Genomic DNA, 23437 nt, shown 5'->3' with positions numbered 1-23437 from the left:
TTTTTTCATGTTAAACACTCCATCAGTAACAGTACTAACCACTGAGCTATGTTGCAACATTCATGCTTCACAATCATCTGTACAGTAGCAAAAAGTCATGGCGTGTCTGCATAGTCTCCTCAATTATAGGTGACTAATACACATTGAGTCAGCTGCTGAGAGGGTATGTGGGCTCTGTGATAGGCTGGCTTGTGTTTCAGGATGTACTGTTGATTAAAACAGAAGGACTGACAGCAATCTTTGTACCTAAACCACTAAAGCAAAAGGTTAGGTGCAATTTTAGCTCAAGAAACTAACATGAAACTTTAAACCTTATGATAGTTTCCAGAAATTATCATTTAGACCATTTAAGTGTGTAGAAATGATGCTGTGCATTAAAATATTTTAATCATAGTTTTCCTACTTGACTCATACGTGAGAAAGCCAGACAAAAATATCTGAAAGTGTATAGTTCACTGAGAGACTGACCTGCAGTGAAACCAAATGTTTTTATGAAAGCACAAAAGTTTCCATCTACAGTAACTTACCTAAGTCATAATACATGAATTGTCTTTTATGAATCAGTAAATTGTTGAGAATCTTTGCCTTCTCTACTAAAAATAATACAACCATAAGAATCATAGCTGCATTTTTTGAAAATATACATTTGCATATAAAAGAAGAAACAAAACAGCAACAAAAACCCAAAAACTCATTCAACAGTCAACACCTAATATACATCATAGATAATACATCTTGGCTGTTATTGGCTATTGGCTGCTGAAACTGGTGTTCAACATTTTTTGAAGAGTCTCTGACTAATGAAACATAGCCCGATCAAGACTTCCGGGCCAAACCCACAGACCAAAGAAATATAAATACACCTGAGAAGAGAAGAAAAACGAGTGTTAATTCTTCTTGCAAGTGATCAAAGTCCAGTGCATATTTGATATAAGAATCATTCACATAATAACCTTGAAGGGAGTTCAAAATGGTGAATATGTAGATCCCAGTGAGTGAAACGTACGTAGTGCTGGCTAACCCCCAAGGTAACCCCAGCACACAGCTGAGGCCCAGCACTGTGACACAGTCCTTCCATAACCTCTTTCTTTTCTCTTTGTTTATCTTCTTCCAGTCACTGCTGCTTACAAAGCTCATCTTCTTATCATCACTTCTTAATTTCCGCATCTTACACACAACCAGCCCCAGCATGCAGGCATTGAACACGACCACCAACAAAGGAAAGGCCACAGTAGTGATGTAGCTGACTAGAGGACACTTTGATTGGAAGTCGCTGCTAATCCAGCACCTGCCCATTAAAAAAGATAAAATAAAAAAATACAGTGAGCTCCTTTAACATAACAGCATGTATCTGTGCATAATCAAAATACCATGCTAATTACATATTTAAAATCAAAACCACTGAGTTTCTTACATTTGTGCTGTTGAATTGCCATTTTTGGTTTCCCTTAGTTGTAGAGTGTACTTTCCATAAACACCTGAAATCCCACAAATTGTTGCGACCAATGTGGGAAAACCTGGACAAGAGAATGATCAATTACCTTTAATTGAATCATTAGATACAAAGACCAAGATAAGATCAAATGTAACATTTTTTTTTAAAATTTGCAATATCCATTGCAGTTTCTCAAACATAAAATAAAAGATATACGGAGAATGTTAGATTATCACCAAGTTCTGGGCTTCAGTGTAAGAACCTTGCCAGTGTCTGTGTGTGTACGTGTAAAACGCAAACACTGGAATGTGGCTTCTCTTAATTTAATTTATTCAAAAAGAAATTGCTCTACATGAAAAAAATACAAACAAACAAAAAACAATAATACGAGTCTACACAAATCACCAACCTTGAGAAATTTTGAGATTGAGCCCCATCTACATATTCCTCTTATCTCTAAACTGCCAGACTTTGTCAGTTTGTTCAGTTGACTAGAAGCTGAACTGAGAGAGGAAGTGATTTGCAACACAATGGAAAAAAGTCAATAACATTCAGCAGCTTTAGTAGATAATGTGTGAAAATGTCCCACTATAACTTTTTCTTAATTTAAAGGTGACCAATTCAAACAACAGCCAAAGAGAGCTCAGGATACTCTTGTTTCTGAATTTTTCTTTGTATAATTCTACTTGTTTTTAAGGTTATTTGTCAGTTTTTTGGTTTCTTAGTGTTCTTTATTGTCAGGTCTCAACTGTTATGAGTTTCACCCCAACTTGTGCTCAGTATTTCCGTTTAGGTAGTTTCTCATTTTTGATAGAAGGATAACGATAGAAGTTAGATTAGATTCAGCTGTCTTGTTAATCTCCTGTTTTCAAATCATTAATTACCTTGCCTATATTAATTGCCCTCAGTCTTGTCTTGGAACTATTGCTTCATTAGTGTTTTTCTTTTCTTTTTTTTCCATATTTGACAGAAACAATGTCCCAACAAAACTTCACTAACCCCATCCAACCAGGCAGAGTTTGAGCAGGTATCTCCTGATATAGATGTTAAAGACCCGAATGAGCAAAAGGTAGATTTGAAACCCCTCCAGAGCACTCCAGGTCAAGGTGGCCAGCAGAGACCAATGCAGAAAGAGACCAAGAACCAGGCAAATTGAGCTGTCCTCATTTTTCCTCAGCCATTCCCAGAAACTGCACAGCAGGAAGCTGAGGTGGAGGCAGAACATTGCCCCTGTAAGTTGCATGTGCAGACCTGTGGCCTTCTCAGGACACCGCCGACTACAAGAGAAACAGGATTATTTATTTATCACCAGTTTTGCAGACAGTAGACATAATCTGGCATTTTTAGATGTTTAATTTTAAAATCAGTTTCAATATCTGTTCATACTTTTCATGCTTTTCCATACTTTACACCAATAGAGATTATAAGCTTGTTGTTTGTTTATAATGGCTATAAGACTAAATATACAAGATAAAATGTCTTGTCTATGTGTAAGTGAGGCACGTGGTCCTGTGGATTAAACAATAAAAGACAAAAAACTGAAGCTGGCAGCAGTGATGATAGGGTCTTCACACTTTGTCAAAGTGTGCTACAGCTGAGGCCAACTGTTGCTACTGTCAAGCTATTTCCTGTTGTCACATGAATAGCTTACACATTTCTTCATGGTAGTTTCATGAAGGAGTTGCTTGTCCTGTGTAGAACCCACAATGAAAATTTCCTGTACATCTCATGAACATTGAATGATGTTTACAACTTAAGTACCCAATTTCTTGTTTCTATGCCTATGCAGTAGTTCGTTCATCTGTGACCAAAAGACATAGAGACGTCTCCACACTTGGACTCTTATCAAACGTGAAGTTTGGAGCAGATTTGGTAACCATGTCATTTTGGCACCGTCACATGCAAGAGCCATTAAATATAAACATTTTCACAACAACTGACATAGGTGTCAGGATTCACAGTGTTTCAAAGCTTTCCAACCCCGTAAAATACTTTAAGGTAAATTGAGATGTGGCCAAAGTTCAATGTAAATTTACAATGAACTAAAGCGAAAGTATCAGCTATAGCTATAGCTGCTGCGCAATACTGACATATAGGTGTGTTGAAACTAGACTGGGGGCTGAAGTGGTTTACTATCAGCAGGGTGCAGTGTCACAGACAACAAGTCAAACTATAGAAGAGAGAACAATAATTTATTTATAAGGAACTAAAACCTACTCTCTGCAAATGGCAAAAACCCAGGCATTTCTTTAGGTTTACAAACTAAATAGGTTTTGCAAAAAAGCATTCATGCAGGGAAGTTCAAACATTATTTTTAAAAAGTTTCAAAAATTGGAGCAACAACTGAGGTCCTATGAAGCAACATGTGGTGAGAGGCGCTGTAACCTAGCAACATAACATAGTAGTGTTCTCAGAAACAGGCAAGCCATCTACTTAGCCACCAAACACTGTGGTGGGCTTCCTGGCTATTTGTGTGACCTGGGTTTTTGCCACTCAGAATGAAATGCTTGATGTGAAATCTTTCACAATGAATGTCATGTTAAGTGTGTGGGACAAGTTAGTTTTCTGATGCTTAATAACTAATGTCTAATCTTTCACAACATAGTAAAAAACAAAACAAAATGTAATTTTTCTATGAAATGAGATGGCAGTAATTCACTTAGTATGAACACATTACTTTAGGTCCTTGATGAAAGGATGAAAAAAATGTCTCGTCTGCTGAACTAAAGAGATATTCTACAATATTTAAATATGACACATCACGGGACATGAGGACACTCACTGTAACCAAATGAAGACAATCAGGCTGATGAATGTGAAGACGACTGAAAGTGCTGATCCAATGTAAGTGATGTAGCTTAGCTTCTCCGCTTCCAAGTTTGTGACTGATATCTCAGGGTTCTGAAACGTAAGACAATATGTACGTATGTAAAAATAAGGGAAGTACCAGTGTGACCAAGAAGCTGGTGTAGACATGCTAAACACTGCAGTTCCCCCAAAAGCAAGTTAATTACTAAGGTTAAAATTGCCATAATGATATTAACAATCAAGTTTACAGCTTAGTACAAAAATAGTTTTGAGGTTCTATAGATAATTTCATCCTATTTATTACAATTGTAATAGAGTTATAATTGTAGTTATAACGAGAGGCTCAAAGTCAGGCATGCGCCAGCTTTGAGTAACATGTTTGCTAGCATAAACAGCTCTGGCTAAATACTGTCAGCTAACCTTTAGATTAGTGATATTATTTAACAAATACTATGTGGTGTGACACAACCCAGTCAAACAATTTGTACTTCAGTTTTAGTGAGAGAATACAAGTATTCCAGTATTTTATTGTTGTTTCGTAAGTCATCAAAAGCAGATATCTGTATCTGTACAATGTACCAATACAGATTATTGATGAAGATTCCTAACATCCGCTGTCCTCTCTTCCTCAAGGCGGCTAACACTGAGGCTTCTAAATGCTGATTCCAAAACTAACGAGTGACATATCAGGTTACATCCTGCTTTTATACAATCTATATGTAATGCACTAGTTAGCTCACGCTGGCATTAAAAAATCTATTCCTCTCATTTATTCTGGTATATTTAATTATACAAAATATGTCACCCCTCAAATGCTATACACATGGCATTTTGTCTCCTAATTGATATGCTGTGCCGAGTTACAACTGCTAAACAATAATAAGACAAAAATATATTTTTATGACCAAAGTTTGATCATTTTCTGTTAAATTATATTACCACAAGAACAGCAAAGAAGCTGAGATGGTCGCAGCTGCAAATAAATTCATCTTCAGTTTTATTGGTTTTGCAGCCTTTAACACTCCAGTAACCTACACAGGAAAAAAAATCAGAGCAAGTAAGTGTGCGTCACCTTTTTACTTAGAAATAAAAATACCAAACAATGACATCGATAACAGCACCTGTTCCATTGTCTGATTCCTGCCAAAATACACAAGTTCCATCTGTAATCTGTGAAGACTAAATCAAAATAAGATGGAAACAGGTTATTCCATTTTCTAAATATGATGTTAGCCCAACTATGTTTGTATTTTTACCTTTTTGTTGTGTTTGAAGAATAACATGATGGGTTGTAAGAGATTTCTGATGATTTCACCATTTTCTGTCATGTTAACTGCCTTCACCGCGAGGACTAATCCTCTGAGCACAGTGCCTTCTCTGCGGTGGAATTGGAATCTACTTTTCTGAGGAGGACTCAGCTGCAATGAGGCAGACACATGACAGTAATGTTAGTGTTGAAAATGGGATTTTTGTTGTGTGTGGGACTGTAGGCTGTAGGTTTATATTATGAAATGGTAATTATGAAAGAGTGAATTTTGGGCCATTTTACAGAGAAAGGAGTATGTATATATACTACTCCTAATGTAAGGAGTAGTATAATGAATTATGTTGCCCTAGATGTAACTAAGTAGCGTACTGCGTTACTTTGAAGAAAAGTATCCTGTTCAATGTGTAATACATTGCTTTTTAAAAGACCCCAATTCTGATAACAACAAAGAGGGGAAATAGCTCACAGCATGCAATTCATTTGCATATCTTTGACATGCTGCTTGGAGCTGGTGGTGACTCTCAAAGCAAAGCCCACGAGAACCTAATGAGCATCAATAAGCAATCGAGTGGGTAAAAATTATTGATAATGGAATCAGCATTGCTAAATTCTTATAAGTTTCCATTCCTACTGATGCGTGAGAAAATAATAAAGCCCTCTGAAAAGTGAGGACTCTTAAAGAGAATGCAACAAGGATGCCATGGAAAGATGATTCGTTTTGCAGGGCAGTGTCCTGTTGAGAATCCAAATCCTACAACTTTAGCGCCCTATCTTGCAAAGCCATAATGGACTTTTGGATGTTGTCATTTTGCCCCTGCTCAGGCTTTTCAAAAGCTGCCATCCTCCATCTGAACTTTCACCTTTGTGTCTCTAACGTCTGGCTTTCTTCCACATCACCTTCTGACAGCTATAAATAAACTTCTACAGCTCTGAGTAAAATCCTTTCTGCCTCGCTCAGCCATCATATCATTCTGCAATCAAACAAGACCTGATCTCCACTTCAAGGGACAGAGGATATAAAGTAAATAAACAAAATTTTTGGAAAAAAAAGTTGATGCAAAATGTTTCTATGAAAGACAATACTTAAATTATGTATTCTTACGGTATGATGGGACTAAGGTTCTCTCTTAAGGTTCTACTTACCTTAAAATAAGTGCTGTTGATAACAGAAGCCATCACTGTGGTGGCAGCTCCTTTGAAAGCTGAGGATGGGATGTGAATTCTGTGGTGAGATGTAGGGTTCATATCACCCTGAAAAGCACAAACAAGAGCATGAAAAAAGATCTGAATGCATACATCCTCCACAGTATATCAATACAAATATATATAACACAGGTTATAATTTATAAAAGTTACCTTTGCTTGCACCTTGTTCCTTGTCTCAGGTATTTATAGATCTTTCAAGAAAAGATATTATAAAAACAACAAACTCACCCCCTAAAAATGTGCTCACCTCTAGTGATGAGTCCACGGTTTGACGACTGAAGCCGAATATACGCCTTTTGAGTTCACAGGCTGCAGTTCTTTCCTCATAACACCTGCAAAGATATACTCACTATATAAGTATTCACTGATCTGAAACAAATGGCACAACTAAATCTATGAATATATACTGAAGGTGACGTTTCCATTACAATAATCAGATAATATATTACCTGCAAATATTGATAAACACTACCAGTCAAAGTTGGGACACACCTTCACATTTACTGGTTTGTTTTAATTTTCACGACTAGTTATGTTGCAGATTCTCACTGAAGACATCAAAACTATAAATGAGCACACATGGCATTATGTAGAAAACAAAAAAGTGTGAAAAAAGTCAATACATGTTTTATATTTTACATTCTTAAAAATAGCCACGCTTTGATTACTGCTTTGCACACTCTTGGCATTCTCTCACTGAGCTTCATGAGGTCGTCACCTGAAATGGTTTTCCAACAGACTTGAAAGAGTTCCCAGAGGTCCATCTCATCCTAAAACATCTCGACTGGGTTTAGATCAGGTGACTGTGGAGGCCAGGTCATCTGGCGCAGCACTCCATCACTTTCATTCTTGGTCAGCCTGGAGGTGTGTTTGAGGTCATTGTCAAGTTGAAAAATAAATGATGGTCCAACTGCAGGATGCTGTGGTAGCTATGCTGATTCAGTGTTCCTTCAGTTTTGAATAAATCTCCAACTGTGTCACCAGCAAAGCACCCCCACACCATTACATCTCTTCTTTTATGCTTCATGGTGAGAACCATGCGTGCAAATACCATCTGTTCATCTTTTCTGCATTGCACAAAGTCACAACGGGTGGAACCAAAGATCTCAAATTTGGACTCATCAGACCAAAGCACAGATTTACACTGGTCTACTGTCCATTCCTTGCGTTTCTTGGCCCAAACAAATCTCTTCTGCTTGTTGCTCTTCCTTAGTCGTGGTTTCCTCTGAACAGTTGATGTAGAGATGTGTCTGCTACTGGAACTCTGTGTGGCATTTATCTGGGCTCTAATCAGAGGTGCTGTTAATTTCTGAAGTTGGTGACTGGATGAATTTATCCTCAGCAGCAGAGGTAACTCTTGGTCTTCGTTACCTGTGGCAGTCCTCAATTTCATGGCAGCACTCCATGGTTTTCACGACTGCACTTGGACACATTCAGTTTAAGCAATTTCCCAGACTGACTGACCTTCAGTTCTTAAAACAATGATGGACTGCTGTTTCTCTTAGCTGTTTGTTTCTTGCCATCATACGAATTCTAACATATGTTGTGAAACAGGGTGTCAGCTGTGTACCAACCTGACTTCTGCATAACACAACTGATGGTCCCATCCCAACTAAGAAGGCAAGAAATTCCACAAATGAACCCTGACAAAGCACACCTGTGAAGTGAAAACCATTTCAGGTGACTACATCATTAAGATCATTAACAGAAGGCCAAGGGTTTGCAGCGCTGTCAAGAAAGCAAAGGGTGGCTACTTTGAGGAATTTAAAATATAAGACATATTTAGAGTCATTTTGTCATTTTGTTCTTTGCTGCATAATTCCATATATCTTGCTTTATATATTTCAATTCAATTCAATTCAATAAACTTTATTGATCCCGAAGGTTGGCCCGCAAGGAAATTGGGTATTTGATATCTTCAATATGTATGTACAATGTAAAAAGTAAACAGACTAGTAGTGTATATATGATAAACATAAACATGGATCTACTAAGTTGATCGAACACATTGTTTAATGGAATATGTTCCGAATTCCAAAAGTTCAAGAAAAAAAAAAACCCCATGAAGTTCTCTAAAAGCACACAAACCCCATTTTCCTGCATGACAGTCTGGTGATTTAAGCCGCGCACTGACACCAAATGACACTGTCAGCTTTTAGTAAAAGTCAGTGTCATGGTGGCTGTGTGTGGCAGGCAGATTTGGGGACCCAATATGCAGACTCAAAGAGGCGGAAGTAAACTCAAACTTTGCTTTATTGCTGGACAAACAGTGGGTCGACCACCCAGGTACCCTAACAGGCAGTTGGATAGCATCATTTATGACTCTGAAAGGCACTAACACTCTCAGGAGTACTCTTTGGCTACGTCCACACTAGCCCGGATAGATTTGAAAACGGCATTTTTGTCTGAAAATGCTCCGCGTCCACACTAGCGTTTTCAGTCGTATTCAGTCGTTTTCACAGAGTTGCGCGTCCACATTGTAACGGCCAAAAACGCTTACATTCCAGTACTGAGCATGCGTGAAACAAGAAGATTCGACCTGCCTCACTTCTGTCTGCCGTTTATTTAGTTTCAGGCTCTTTGAAATGTTGCGGCAAAATGTTGAGGAAAAGCACAGAGTTTTTTAAATGGACTAACAATGAGGTGGAGTTGTTGCTGCGAGTAACACAAAAGTACAAAGATGCAAAAGCGAGTGAGAATTAAATAAGGTCTCTGGAGCATGTACAAACTGATATTAATCTTTAATAAGGCTGTCAAAATTGAGAGTAATAGAAAACAACTGCTCTATAATGCCCTCCGCTATCTTAGTTTAATTGGTCACATGACTGCATCATATGACTAACATGTGTCATCGTTTAGAAAGTCTGCGTTTTTGCTGTCCACACTGCGACGTGAAAGCACCGTTTTCAAATATATGCATTTTCAAGAACTTTTTGAAAACGCTGCGTTTTCCATCAGCAAAAACGCCGTCTCAGTGTGGACGGGAGGCCAAAACAGAGAGAAAACGATGCATTTTCAAACGAAAACGTATTAGTGTGGACGTAGCCTTTAGCTGAGGCAGATATTTCAAAACACATAAATGATGACAATCTAGATATGAACCTGTTGTTCATCTTAATTTCAATAGGTTTAATGTCTGATTCCATAAACAAAATTTATTATGTATATCTGTGTTTCTCTTTTTGACAGTCACGTTAAGTCAAATCCAGCATTTATCCACAGCAAATAGTGTCCACATTAATTCATTCATGTAGTACAACAATGCAACTTATCCAAAACAGGAGTGTTTAGATGTCCATCATTTAAATTACCGTGTCCAAAAAAGACTACTTTGTGTACAGTGAAGCAGGACATCTTCACACCCTGTCAAAGTGAAGCAAACAGAAAGTGAAGGAATCAGAAAATAACAGTCATACAAGATTTGAAGTTGATACAGTTTTGAAGTCTGAATTCAGAGACAAATGAAAGGCAAGATGTTCGGCTGTTTGGTCAGTACTTACTTAGTGGCTTCTGCGTTGTGAAACTGTTGTTGCCACCTGGTAGTAGAGAAGTGTTTTAAGGGGCTGTTTACAGTTAGTGTTACTCATCTCATAAGCAAACAACTGTAAACATATCAGCAATTACATCGTAAGATTACTCACCAACAGCTTGGGACATAGAAAAACAGATGATTTTGACGAGAAAAAGTGTAATCCACATCGTGTCTCACTCGTCCACAAATAGCTCTATGCTGTAAGAGGACCATTCAATGTGCTGCCCTACCAGGTTGAAGTGTGCTTAACCAAGTGAGCTGAGAATTTCACACATTCTTAGCAGAGCTGTGGTTCAGAGGTCAGAGGAGGAAGTGATTCATGGCTAATGTTTTGGGTTTTTTTCAAAGATGTCATGACTGAGCAATTTGAAGCTGCTGGTTTAAATTTCCACTGAAAATTTCATTGTAAACATAGACTGACACACTGTGAAAAAGCTTTAGAACATGACTAACCAGCCAAGACCATGATGCCAGACCACATCATGGTCTTTTAGTTTGCTTTAACCAAAACAAGCTTCAGAGCTTTAACTGGTTTGAAGCTAGTCTTGACCATTTAAAAAAATTAATTGACACTTACACAGAAACAAAAAATGTAACTGAATAATGAATATTAGTTTTTTTTGAAGAAAAGGAATTACTCTAATGTTACTGCTTTACATATACGCAGATAGGAATACGTTAAACCATAATTGTCAAGAAATGTTGAGAATTATAAGTTATCAAGGAAGTGAAACCTGAACTCGCATCTTGTCATTTTTCTAAAGATGGCAATACATGAAAATAAATCCAGATTTTTGAAGGTATCTGTATTCCAGTATATAGTGTTTGTCTGCAGCTCTATAAGAACCAGACTGTCTGTAACAGTGGACTGAATACCCCATACTCCCAAATCACCCCTTCCGAGGCTTGGCCTTGAACCCACACGCTAACCACAAAAACTAGATGGAGAAACAGAACGGAGGTGTGAGCATGGTGTGCTCATTGGTGCCTGAGTATTTCAGAAACTGGTGATCTACTGGCATTTTCCAACACTAAGTTCTCTGCAGTTTCCAGAGAATAAGCTGGAAAAAATATCCAGAGAGCATCAGTTCTCTGGAAGAAAATGCCTTGTTGTTGCCAGAGGTCAGAGTAGAATAACTGCACTGCTTCCAACTGATAGGAAGTCAACTCAAAGAGCCACTCATTACAGTCAAGTTATTGATATTTGCTTGAAAGAGGAAACAGAAAATCACAAGAATTTTCTTCAAAATTTCTACATAGTATTTGCACAAAAAGGAAGAAATAACACATCTAAATGTGTATATATTTTTAATTGTTAGTTATACTGAAATATATATCAATAGAAGCACAACACCTAATATAGGTCATGGATAATGCATTAGTCTTTTCAGTTTCTGCTGTTGAAACTAGTAGTCATCATTTTCTGAGAGGAAGAGTCTCTGATTGATGAGTTATTTTCAGGTTGAGATTTTGACCAGGCCATCGCCACAGACCACAGGAAAATAAATAGACCTGTGAGGAGAAAGACATAGTTTGTCAGTTCTTCTATTAAATGATCAAAGTCCAGTTAATCCTTGACATGATGATCGCATACTAACCTTGAAGGGAGTTCAATACGGTGAATATGTAGATCCCAGCGAGTGAAACGTATGTAGTGCTGGCTAACCCCCAAGGTAACCCAAGCACACAGCTGAGGCCCAGCACTGTGACACAGTCCTTCCATAACCTCTTCTTTCTCTCTTTGTTTATCTTCTTCCAGTCACTGCTGCTTCCAAAGCTTCTATCACCCCTTCTTAGTTCCCAAATCTTAAACACCACCAGCCCCAGCATGCAGGCATTGAACACAACCACGAAGAAAGGAAAAGCCACGGTAGTGATGTAGCTGACTACGAGGAGCTTTTGTTCAGACTCGTTGCTCATCCAGCACCTGCTCATTATTAAAGACATAAAAAATGGGTTTGCTTAGAAATAAAATCTCCTGGCTCACTCTAATATTAAGTGATATCAAAGATAGTTTCTTACATGTGTTGTGTTAAATTGCTGTTGCTGTATTTCAGAGTGTATTTGCCATAAACACGTGAAATCCCACAAACAGCTGCAACCAGTGTAGGAAAACCTGAAAACATGGAAGACAGAATTAATGTCAGCTGAATGTTCTTTAGGACAGCGTGAGGCATTATTATCACTGTTTCTCTACTTCTCAATGCTGCTGCAACACTTCAACACAATCCACTTTCATTTAAAGATTTGTGACAGTGTATTGCAGAGCAGCGTCCCACCTAAACGACACTCACCCCATCCAATCAGGCTGAGTTTGAGCAGGTACCTCCTCACATAGATGTTAAAGACCCGGATGAGCAGAAGGTAGAGGTGGAACCCCTCCAGAGCACTCCAGGTCAGGGTGGCCAGCAGGGACCAGTGTAAAACCAGACCCAGTACCAGGCAAGATGAGCCGTCCTCTTTTTCCTTCAGTAGTTGGGCCAGGAGGCTGGACAGCAGGAAGGTGAGATGGAGGCAGAACATCGCCACTGTTAGCTGCATGTGCAGACTTATGGATTTCTCAGGATACCGCCGACTACAAGAGAAACAAAATTATTCTCTTGTTGCCAACTGTGGAGATAGTGGATATTATCTTGCCTTTTTAGATGTGAGATGATGGTAATAACTCCACACTAATGCAGCAGATAAAACAATATGTAAGAAAGGCCATGAGGCTGTAGCCTCACTTCTCTAATGGTCTCTTAACTAGATGTAGCCACAAAGTTCACTTAATACCACACTTTGAGTAGCAGTCGCCTCATTTGCATCATATAATGTTAGAAATGTAACAGAATATGGGTTGAACTGAAATGGGAAAATCAACAAATTCATTAAACAAACAAATTACAAAGACAAACATGACAAAATCACTCTCAGGCAGATATATTAATGTACACAACATTTCTTTAATTAATTACTTTACAAATTTCATTCACAAGCACATTTTTTTAACCATTAATATTATTGAGTTTGTTTTCTTAATGTTCAGGGTTTTTTTTTATGGCATTTCCAGGCCCTCGTAGCAGTGTTTCTTTGAGGCTACTTGACAGAAGATGTCTCTGGGGAAGTGACTACATTTTGTTTATACCAGTATCAACATGTTGAAAAAAAATAGTTCCCAAAATGTAAGCAGCAACTGAGCTTTTGTGACGCAATCTCTGCAACCTCACACGCTCATCAGTCTTTGCAGAGACAACTGTTAAAGGAAACTGTTATAAATGCTCAGATATAGAGACATTTCTTTATATAGGCCACCCTGACGAAACTTAGTAAAAATATCTGTAGTAAAAGTTTTACCCTTTAGTTCATAAGCAGCACAGTAGGGTCTCACAGTATTTGTGTCCTTAGAGGTTTTTGCCACAAACCACACTGAGCTGCTCTCTCCCATCGAATGGCAAATATAAGCAGATTAATACCCACAGCTTGATAATGATCAATTTATTAAACATTTTTCCCCCATGACTGTGGGCTGCTAGACTTTCAGAAGAAATGTGATCAGTTATGACGAACTGGTTTTGTGTTCCACCGACTTTGTCACAGCATAACTAAACTGGTTATACTTGTGAAATATATCTGATCTTTCACAACATAACTTCATTCTTCCATGACATATATTTGCACAAGGAACACTATAATGTGTATGGCCATATTATGTGATTTAATTTTTGTACATTGTTTTCAGGTGTAGTTTTGTTACACAAGGGCCTTAATTTTGTGATTTTTGTTGGAGAGCCAACATGTTCTGAGATCCCAAGTTGCACCACAAGGGGGCACCTCCGCCCTAGTGAGATGGTTTAGTGTAATGCTACTGCTCTTCATCAGATCTAGCAGAGGCCGTCTCATCATTTAATTATTTTATTCAGTTTAGTAAGTAATAAGGCCACATGTGGACCTTATTCCTTACTGTGGCCTTATTGTCCTAAAAACTCCCTGACAAGCCTTCAGTTAATCCAAAATGCTGCAGTAAGAGTCCTGACAGGGACTAGAAAGAGAGAGCAGATGTCTCCTGTTTTGGCTTCCCTTCATTGGCTTCCTGTTAAATCCAGAATTAAATTCAAAATCCTGCTCCTCACATACAAGGTCCTAAATAATCAGGCCCCATCTTATTTTAAATACCTTGTAGTACCATTTCACCCCATTAGAGCACTCCGCTCTCACACTGCAGGCCTACTTGTTGTTCCTAGAGTATTTAAAAGTAGAAAGGGAGGGAGAGCCTTCAGTTTTCAGGTCCCTCTTCTGTGGAACCAGCTTCCAGTTTGGATTCAGGAGACAGACACTATCTCTACTTTTAAGATTAGACTTCAAACTTTCCTTTTTGCTAAAGCATATAGTTAGGGCTGGATCAGGTGACCCTGAATCCTCCCTTAGTTATGCTGCAATAGATGCAGGCTGCCGGGGGATTCCCATGATGCATTGAGTGTTTCTTTTTCAGTCACTTTCCCACTCACTATGTGTTAATAGACCTCTCTGCACTGAATCATACTTGTTATTAATCTCTGGCTCTCTTCCACAGCATGTCTTTATCCTGTCTTCCTTCTCTCACCCCAACCGGTTGCAGCAGATGGCCCCGCCCCTCTCTGAGCCTGGTTCTGTCTGAGGTTTCTTCCTGTTAAAAGGGAGTTTTTCCTTCCCACTGTCGCCAAAGTGCTTGCTCATAGGGGCTCATATGATTGTTGGGTTTTTCTCTGTATCTATTATTGTACGATCTACTGTACAATATTAAGCACCTTGAGACGACTGCACTTGTGATTTGGCGCTATATAAATAAAATTTAATTGAACTGAAAAATTGAATATGGTCCACGTAATTAACATGCCAAGTAAAAGTAAAACCTGACGATTAGTTTGTCTCGGTGGGATCTGTATTTGTCTTGGTCTTTGAAATCTGTTACGGTTAAGACAGGAGGAGCTAGCTTAGCTCGCGCATGCTGGAGTTGCGTGTAGCCTTCGGCTTTGTCTTTTTTTAAACTTAAGTCTCCCTCAAAAGTACAACACCGCTCCCGTATATTTGAGTTAGTGAATTCACAGAGACAGTTTGATGTGCTGCCACTGTAACTGACTAAAGTTAGAGAAATAACAACTCTGGTCACTCTGCAATGTTGATGTGGAGATTTTGACTACACAGATAAGCCACTAGTATATGGTAGAGTGCAGGAATGTTTGTTTTATTAAACTATGTGTGGGTAAAAAGAGTGTGATTTGTAGCTCTGAGTAACAAACAAGCGATATGGCTGTTTAGATTTTTGTTTATATTATTTATATTATCATTAAGTTTATTCTGATTTTGGGAATGTGAGATAAAGAGATTCAGACGATTTGTAACCGATTTTGAACACATGAATGTGTATAATTAAAGATCTGACAGAAGCGAGAGAGGAAAACAAACTACCTGTCGTCCATCTCATCAGTTACCTGTTTTTTTTCAGGACCAGATATAATCTGTTGGCTGCCCCCTCACTAGGGGCGTGTTACACACACGCACACACATATGTGTGTCCCTTTTAAATGTATATATATTTATTTATATTGATACCTCTATATTTATCTTAATATTTATCTTTCAGTATCTCAATCTCTACACTTCATTTTATATGAGTGCTTGATGTTTGTTGCATATTTGCTGCTATGACAACTCAATTTCCCTCTGGGATTAATAAATTCTGATTGTGGTTTTGATTCTATCTGTGACTTTGTTACAGTGGTTTGACTTTAGAATGAAAACACTTTTTGATTAAATAAATCCAATAATAATATGTTTTTAAAAACATATTTTTCATCTCTTTGACTAAAATACCATAAAGCATACTACCTCTGTTCAACTGAATACTGTGGAACTTCACAGTGTGAGACAAAGCAGTTCACTCTGGATATGTACATCAGGATATGTACTGCTGAAGTGGAACTGTGGATAAACTTGCAAATTGTTTATTTTCTCCAATTTCTTATTTGATCACAATTGGGAACTGAAAACTATAAAGTTTTAAATGTGAATAATATGACATCTACTCACTGTAGATAAATATAGATGAACAAACTGATCAGTGCGAAGGGGGCGGAGAATCCTGATCCAATGTAAGTGATGTAGTTTAGCTTGTCGGCATCAGCTTTTGTCACCGATATTCCTGGATTCTGAAACATAAAAAGATGAAGTTGTTGTTTTGAAATGTAATTTACATTCACGTGTTTGATGGACATCTGTACAGGAGCATCTATACCTAAATTTCCCCATTCCCATGTTAAAATGGCGAGATGTTTACATGTCGGAACAATAAATGCTTGGGACTGTGTTGGTTGGTTCACCCTTCATCACAATTATATGATGAGTGAATTATTGTAGAAGTCATCCATGTGCTGGCAAAGCTTAAAATTAAGTGTGTGTGTCTTAGAGTGGCAGGTGTGCTTGTTACCGTACTGGGTCTGTGACCAAGTGTTTTGTGTTTTTGTAGTTATTTTCTTTGATTTGATGTTTTACACAATTTTGGTTCTCTTTATGGTTTTCTGCTTGTGTTATATTTATCATTCCTAGTCTTTAGTTTTCTTCTACTGTGCCTTCTCTGTGTTCCATGGTTAGTTACTTTTGTCTCATGTTTCTAGTTCCCTAGTAAGTCATGTCTCCACGTCACAGTGCTAAGTCCGCGTCTTTGTGTATGTCTCTTGTTTCCCGTTTTGCTGTGATAGTCTCGCCTCCCATGCTCAGTGTTTCCAGTTTTGCTTCCTCCCTGTCTCGTTTTGTCAGATTAAGCTCTGTGTTTCCCTCTGTCTGTTGTTGTGTTCTTACACAGTAAGAGTACAGCATACATTTGAAACAGCTCCTTAATTTAAATTGTTTATCAACAGCAACAGTTGTTAAACATTTATTAGATAAACATGGTGTTTGCCAAAGGCTTTTATGATACGTAGGAAGAGATTTTCAGCTCACCACAAGCAAAGCAAAGAACCTCTGACGTTTGCAGCTGCAAATAAATTCATGTGCCGTGTAATTTGTGTCACAGCCTTCATTGCTCCAGTAACCTATAAAGGAAACATTCTGAGTAGCTGAGTCATTTTATTTAGAAACAAACTAACTGAAGGTTGACATCTCCAAATTACCTGTTCCATCCTTTGCTGATGTTTCCTTCCAAAATACACACGTTCCACTTTCAACCTGGAATCAAAATGAACGGTAAACAGGTTGTTACATTTTCTATTTCAGATGTTCGTCCAACACTTTTGTCTTTTTACCTCTTTGTTGTGTTTGAAGGTTAACGTGATGGGTTGTGAGAGATTCTTGACTGCACGGTTTCCTGCCCGCACACATACGGCTGAGTCCCTAAATACTTCCAGACCCCCAAGAAGTCTCCTGCTTTTTTCGGGAGGACTCAGCTGAAAGAAGGATGATACATAACATTCATGTTAGGGTGAGATTAATTGGAAATTTTTTTTAACTTTATTCCTAGCAGACGTCTTGTAGTTACATTTCCACTAGTGGTGCAACGGATTAAAAATCTCAAGGTTCAGATCGGCTCACGGTTTTAAGTCACAGATCGGATAAATTTTCAGATCAGCAAAAAAAAGAAAGAAAAAAAAGACAAAATTTTAACATTTACTTATTAACTTATTTAATTATTTTTTGGCTATTAAAACATTCAACTCAAGACTCATTCCATGCAATTGTATAAAAACTAATTAAGGTGCAATATAGGGCAGTACAGGGCTTTGTATCTACCACTCCGCTGTGATATAATGAGCGGTCACGGTCACGCAGCTTTCCGTTGCCCTGGAGGTCCACCCATTTGTAGTTGGGCAACAGAAGATGCCTGGGACAGTTCAGCCATAACTTTAAACTTTTCCTGCTCATACGTGCCTGGGTACAATCTTGTCACTGAAGTGGACGTGCAACAGGATATCATAGCGTGGCTCAAGCACGTTCATCATAGTTTAAACCCCTTATTTTGCAGAATGTCTGCAGCTAAACACCCCAGTAGCTTTTGTAATAGCTTTAGCCCGGTCAGACTGGGCAGCAAAGGGCTGCTTAAATGCCGTAAACTCCTCTGCTCCTCCACTTGGACCGCTAACGCTGGCCATAACTATCGCTTGACAGACTGACCACGCGCACCATACACATCCTTTTTTTCCTTCTTTTTCGGATCACGTGCGTGCCGAACCGTGGAGTGGGATCGGTTTGGGTTACGGATCAACCATGATCCGTTGCACCACTAATTTCCACATCACTTTAAGATTTTTTTTGAAAATGTTGGCTAGTTGCAGCTGCAGTTTGAAGTGCCACAAGTACAGTGTTATGAAAATTTTTTTGCATTTTGGTATATTTGTAACTTGGGTGTGCTGCTGGATAGCTCGTTCAAACTCAGTAAGAAGCAAGTGTCTGCTGTAGTGAGATATAGCTTCCACCAACTGCGCCTAATCTCTATGCGGCAGCTCACCTTCTGACTGGTACAAGGAAATTCTGCTCTATTACACCTGTTCTAGCCGGCTTGCACGGGCTGCCCATAAAGTACCGTATTCAATTTAAATTATTACTTCTTACGTTCAAAACTATTAGTAAATTAGTGCTGAGTCTCGGGGTGACCATGCGTTTGCTCTGGCTGCCCCGGTACTGTGGAATACCCTCCCTCTCGACCTCCGCGCCTCTGATTCTATTGCACTGTTTAAATCACGACTAAAAACCCACTTATTCAATCTTGCCTTTCTCTCTAGTTAACATTTCACTTATGATTTTACATTATGCACTTTTATGCTCATTTAATTCCTTGTTTGTTGTGTATCTGCTTCTTCTTCTATGTATCAGTGACAGTTATCTGCTTGCATACTTAGTACTTGCTATTTCTATTTCTATTATCTTTCCTTTATTCTCTATGTTACTTTTTAAGCACCTTGGTATACCCTTGGTTTTCAGTGTGCTTTATAAATAAAGTTTTTTATTTTTTTATTATTATTATTATTATTATTATTATTATTATTATTATTATTATTATTATTTTGCAATAACTGTCAACAATTTTTTTACATAACTGTGGAGGAATTTGTCCTAGTTTTCACAGTCAGACGGTCCTCCCCGGACGACCTGCTTGTGTGTGAGTGTGTGTGTGTCTCCCTCCCTCCCTTTATCACTCAGGAGGAGAAGCACACACAGATTTTCATTGAAGAGACTCACCTGCACCACCTTCGGGAATTGGGAGAAAATCACCTTTGGAGAATCGCACTTCTTTCTTGTTTAAGACTGTATTTGAGCACTGTAAATAAACGCACTGTCTGCTTTGCATCCAGAGCTCCGCACTTGAGTCCATACCTTCCATTAGCCGTGACACCAGTCTACTTTGCAGAATTGTTTTAATTCAGTCAAACAAGGATTTTTGAAGATGAATGGTTTGTATATAGTTGTGTTTAAATATCTCAAGCAGGATATCTTAAGTCCAGACTTCGATTAGACCCATGTGAAACATTCATGGTAGAGAGCTGAGCCACTAATGAAAATACAACCCAGAACACTTCTTCAGGTTCAATCTCAAAGAGATAGAGCTGTAAAGACAAATTGCATTGTTATGTTCAGGCCTGTGAAACAGGCTCTGTAAGATTTTTAGAATTATGTTGATGGACAAAACTAAATGCTCCAGAAGCTTTCGGATTCATGCTTGTGAAGCATGTTGTTGTGAGTTGGCTGTATGGCAGGCTTTTTATAGAACTGTAGTCAGAATGCATTGCATTACTGAAATAAAGGTTAACTTTGTTTGTAGACTGGTTGAGGAATTTGTAAGATATATCAGACAAACTTTAATTTTAGATCAAATTAAAGCAAACACTTCTCATTGTGGCCCTCAGTGAAACGTAATTGGACATCTTATTAAAGGAGCAACTTTTAATCAGTTTTCATAATAAGCAACAGCTGAGTGTGAAGAGACTCTGCTGGAGGAATGCAAGACGCATCAGCATTAGAAAATGTTGAACCTCCTGTGGATAAATAATTAAGGTTTGTTTTCTGTTGCTTTTAGCTTTTACCAACCTTAAAATAACTGCTGTTAATTACAGAGGCCACCACCAGGACATCCACCTCAGACACATTTCCTATGCTTTCTTGTAGAGCTGATGATGGGATCTGAACTCTATGTTCAAATGTAGGTCTCACATCAACCTAAAAAGCATACACGAAAACATAACTTTAAAAAATGTGTTGATTGTCAGTAATTAGAGTTCATTAATACAAGAATACAGAAATTCAGATCAAAAGTAACTTTTTCACTTCTAAAAAGCACTTCAGCTCCAAATGACCTCACCTCTTGAAGCGAGTTTACTTTGAGTTGTTTGATGCCTGTCATGGAGCGGCCTCTTGGCTTGCAGGTCATAATTTTGTCCTCGTAACAACTACCAACAGATATTTAACATAGTTCAGATATATAACCATGCAAACAGGGATATAACTGAGGATAAAAAAGACAAACTAATGCAAAGAGATGAGAAGTAAGATCAATTATTGGACCTTTCTCTGCTATTTGATTACTTCATTTGTTCATGGATATACATTTAAAGGAGAAAAAATGAAACTGCAAGAACTTGAGTTGAACAAAAATAAATTCTCTTGTACTGCTTTAATTTTAATTTCTGACAATAATTTAATAATAATGTTCATATTATCATATATCAAATTCTACAGCTTTAAGTCTTTTGGCATTTCAAAATGGGACACTGCTACCTTTGGCATCAACGATTATAAACTCCTGTTTAAATAAACATTTAACCTTGAGCCCTCAGCGTAACATTTGAATGTACTGTCTAACCGGTTAGTTTTCAAAGTAAACAGGCTTATTTTAACCCAAACTAGTGACTAAACTACATTTTTTACCAACTAATCTTGATTCGTACATCTAACCATTACTAATACATAAGAACCTCATAGTTTGATAAACATAAATATATTTAAATGAAGACATTGGTACATAGAACATTTTTAAATACTATGATGTTGTCTTTCACAGGAAAACAATGTGAGAAATTCAGACAAAGCTGCTGCCATGCCAGAGACCGCAGTGTTACTGCAGTTGGTTCTTTGATGCATGAGCTGCAGAAATGATAAGACAAGGCATAAGTTGTGGTATTTTAACCCAGTCCACATTTTTTTACTAAACCTAACTCAAAACTTTTAGCTGCCTAAATCTGTCAAAGCAGCTAACACAAGGCAAAAATAAAAATAAAAAACCAATATAAAAAGTACAGTAAAAAAGACAAGTACAGACAAAAGTCAACAGTGAGAGAAAGAGGACACAGAGGTTCGCAGTCTTATGATTTACGCCATCTCCAGCACTTCTGCCTACGTCTGAGCTCTTTAAATCAAGAAACATGAGCATCAGCTAAAATGTTAGAATTGTCATTTAAATAATGTTTCTAGATGAATCAAGTCTGTATTAAGTTTAACAAACACCAGCTTACACAATACACTTAAACAATAATACAAAATTATGTTTACTCCAAAGAGTTACACTGTGTTCCTCTAGTTCAGGGGTGGGCAACTCCAGGCCTCGAGGGCCGGTGTAACGCAAGTTTTAGATCTCACCTTGGGTCAACACACCTGAATCACATGATTAGTTCCTTGCCAGGCCTCTGGAGAACTTCAGGACACGTTGAGGAGCTAATTTAGCCATTTAAATCAGCTGTGTTGGTTCAAGGACACATCTAAAACCTGCAGGACGCCGGCCCTCGAGGCCTGGAGTTTCCCACGCCTGCTCTAGTTTATAGATCTGTGACTCATTTCTCCACTGTCCTCTCAGATAAGACTGGTCTTGCTCTCAGCATACAAGTATCAGTGTGTGATTTATATGTTAGAGGCTGTATACTAACACTCTAACAAGTATTATTTGATGATGAAGCCATGTAAAAACACCGAGAAGCAGCCACTGTAGAGATGAAAACATTTTAGCCAGTATTGACAGCATTTATCTAACATTTAACTATATACATTTTCAAAAACAGGAATGTGATATATACAGGAAGTTGAATTACCCTATCCATGATTCACTTTTTCGGCATTCATCAAGAACATTTTCACAGAAGTCTGTCAAAGTAAAACACACAGGAATGGAAAGATCAAAATTAGCATAATGAATACATTTAAACAAGATTGGAAGCTGATTAAACGTCTAAGTGGCATCTAACTCCAGAGACACATGAGAGACAAGATGTTCTTTTACAAGTGTTTAATCAGCACACTTGTAGGGAGTTTTGTGAAACTGGTTGACTTAGAGTCCTTACTAGCTATTGGTAACAAAGAATCTGGGGTAATTTTACTTTTTCAAGGATTCATAACTTTGAGATATTTAGTGTGCTATTCACTTCACAAGTATACTCCTTTCAACATAAGAGTGATAACATGGTAGGTTTACTCACCACCAGCTCGGGACATAGAAAAACAGAGGGCTGTTGTGATAAAAAGTGTAATCCACATTGCGTCTCACTCATCAACAGATATAGATCTGCTGTAAGAGGTTGAGAGGATATTTTTCTGTCTGGTTGACGTTTGCTGAATGAGGGGGAGTTTCACATCTACATATATCACATGCTTTAACAGATCTGTGGTTCACAGCTCAGATGAGGAAATGACTCACATCAGGCTGTTTTTTGTTCAGTGCTATCACAATGATCAAATACTTTTAAGCTTCTGCTCTAAATTTCCACAGAAATATTAACTGAGAATAGAGACTGGTACACTGTGTAGAAAAAACAGTAGAGCCATTTAAGAGTCTGTCTGTGAAGACAGTTCTAATAATTTATGTATTGTAAAAAAAATAATAACTTAGAAACAAATACAAATATTTGTGCTGTAACTGAATGGCTGACATTAGATGGCATCTAGAGGAGGACATTTCTAAATCATACAGTTTTCATGTGTAGAAAACAAAAGGTCAGGGGACCATGGTCAAGAAATACTGATACTTACAGCTTACTGAGGAAGTGAAACAGGAGCTTGCGCCACACCAGTTCTACAGGTTGCAGCACACAAAATAAGATGCAAATCTTTGAATATTAAATCTTTGAAGGTTACGGGTCTGCACTATATATTATTTCTCTATTCTTACTGATGTATTTCTCTTTACATAGTATTTCATTTCTATTCAGTTAATGTTTTATTCTAAAAATGCAGTTAGTAGTGTTTTTTTAAGCTTACC

At 37.9% G+C, this 23437-nt stretch overlaps 2 protein-coding genes across 4 annotated transcripts; both read right to left on the bottom strand.

Annotated features, from left to right (window-relative positions):
- Positions 1 to 556: 556 nt before the first annotated feature.
- Positions 557 to 10767, bottom strand: LOC147338563 (adhesion G protein-coupled receptor G1-like). The gene is made up of 13 exons (XM_086303755.1): positions 10358 to 10767; positions 10217 to 10252; positions 10028 to 10079; positions 6964 to 7048; positions 6654 to 6761; positions 5500 to 5661; positions 5365 to 5422; positions 5183 to 5274; positions 4218 to 4336; positions 2435 to 2712; positions 1415 to 1517; positions 954 to 1288; positions 557 to 863 (listed from the first exon to the last, which is right to left on the bottom strand). Exons 1-13 carry the CDS (start codon positions 10413 to 10415, stop codon positions 817 to 819), a joined length of 1533 nt encoding a protein of 510 aa, XP_086159881.1. The 5' UTR covers positions 10416 to 10767; the 3' UTR covers positions 557 to 816.
- Positions 10768 to 10780: 13 nt separating this feature from the next.
- LOC147338562 (adhesion G protein-coupled receptor G3-like) lies at positions 10781 to 22792 on the bottom strand. 3 transcript variants are annotated; one of them, XM_086303420.1, is made up of 12 exons: positions 22659 to 22792; positions 22275 to 22326; positions 20555 to 20642; positions 20284 to 20412; positions 17508 to 17648; positions 17376 to 17430; positions 17206 to 17297; positions 16297 to 16415; positions 12543 to 12736; positions 12271 to 12364; positions 11847 to 12175; positions 10781 to 11760 (listed from the first exon to the last, which is right to left on the bottom strand). In XM_086303420.1, exons 1-12 carry the CDS (start codon positions 22714 to 22716, stop codon positions 11636 to 11638), a joined length of 1476 nt encoding a protein of 491 aa, XP_086159546.1. In that variant the 5' UTR covers positions 22717 to 22792; the 3' UTR covers positions 10781 to 11635. The 3 variants fall into 3 exon arrangements, with proteins under 3 accessions (XP_086159546.1, XP_086159456.1, XP_086159629.1); XM_086303330.1 differs by having other exon boundaries at positions 10785 to 11760; positions 12543 to 12823; XM_086303503.1 differs by lacking the exons at positions 22275 to 22326; positions 22659 to 22792 and adding an exon at positions 21844 to 22227 and having other exon boundaries at positions 10786 to 11760; positions 12543 to 12823.
- Between the last annotated feature and the right edge of the window lie 645 nt (positions 22793 to 23437).

Source organism: Aulonocara sp. 'chitande type north' Nkhata Bay, linkage group LG1 (genome assembly GCF_057382095.1).
Source record: "Aulonocara sp. 'chitande type north' Nkhata Bay isolate Kocher_YH1m ecotype deep benthic linkage group LG1, A_spYH_male_GT1.1, whole genome shotgun sequence".
NCBI classification, from domain to species: Eukaryota; Metazoa; Chordata; class Actinopteri; order Cichliformes; family Cichlidae; genus Aulonocara; species Aulonocara sp. 'chitande type north' Nkhata Bay.
Note: the sequence above shows the minus strand (reverse complement) of the source record. Positions and strands in the feature narration are given on the sequence as shown.

What these genes read in the sequence shown, in the direction of transcription:
- LOC147338563 (XM_086303755.1), bottom strand. Translation starts at nt 10,415, where the DNA reads ATGTGGATTACACTTTTTCTCGTCAAAATCATCTGTTTTTCTATGTCC. An exon ending in TCAACAGCACTTATTTTAAG is followed by an intron (nt 5,662 to 6,653) that starts GTAAGTAGAACC and finishes GCCTCATTGCAG; the next exon opens with CTGAGTCCTCCTCAGAAAAG. An exon ending in ATTGTCTTCATTTGGTTACA is followed by an intron (nt 2,713 to 4,217) that starts GTGAGTGTCCTC and finishes TTTCTCTTGTAG; the next exon opens with TCGGCGGTGTCCTGAGAAGG.
- LOC147338562 (XM_086303330.1), bottom strand. Translation starts at nt 22,716, where the DNA reads ATGTGGATTACACTTTTTATCACAACAGCCCTCTGTTTTTCTATGTCC. An exon ending in TTCATCTATATTTATCTACA is followed by an intron (nt 12,824 to 16,296) that starts GTGAGTAGATGT and finishes TTTCTCTTGTAG; the next exon opens with TCGGCGGTATCCTGAGAAAT. An exon ending in AGCAATTTAACACAACACAT is followed by an intron (nt 12,176 to 12,270) that starts GTAAGAAACTAT and finishes AATAATGAGCAG; the next exon opens with GTGCTGGATGAGCAACGAGT.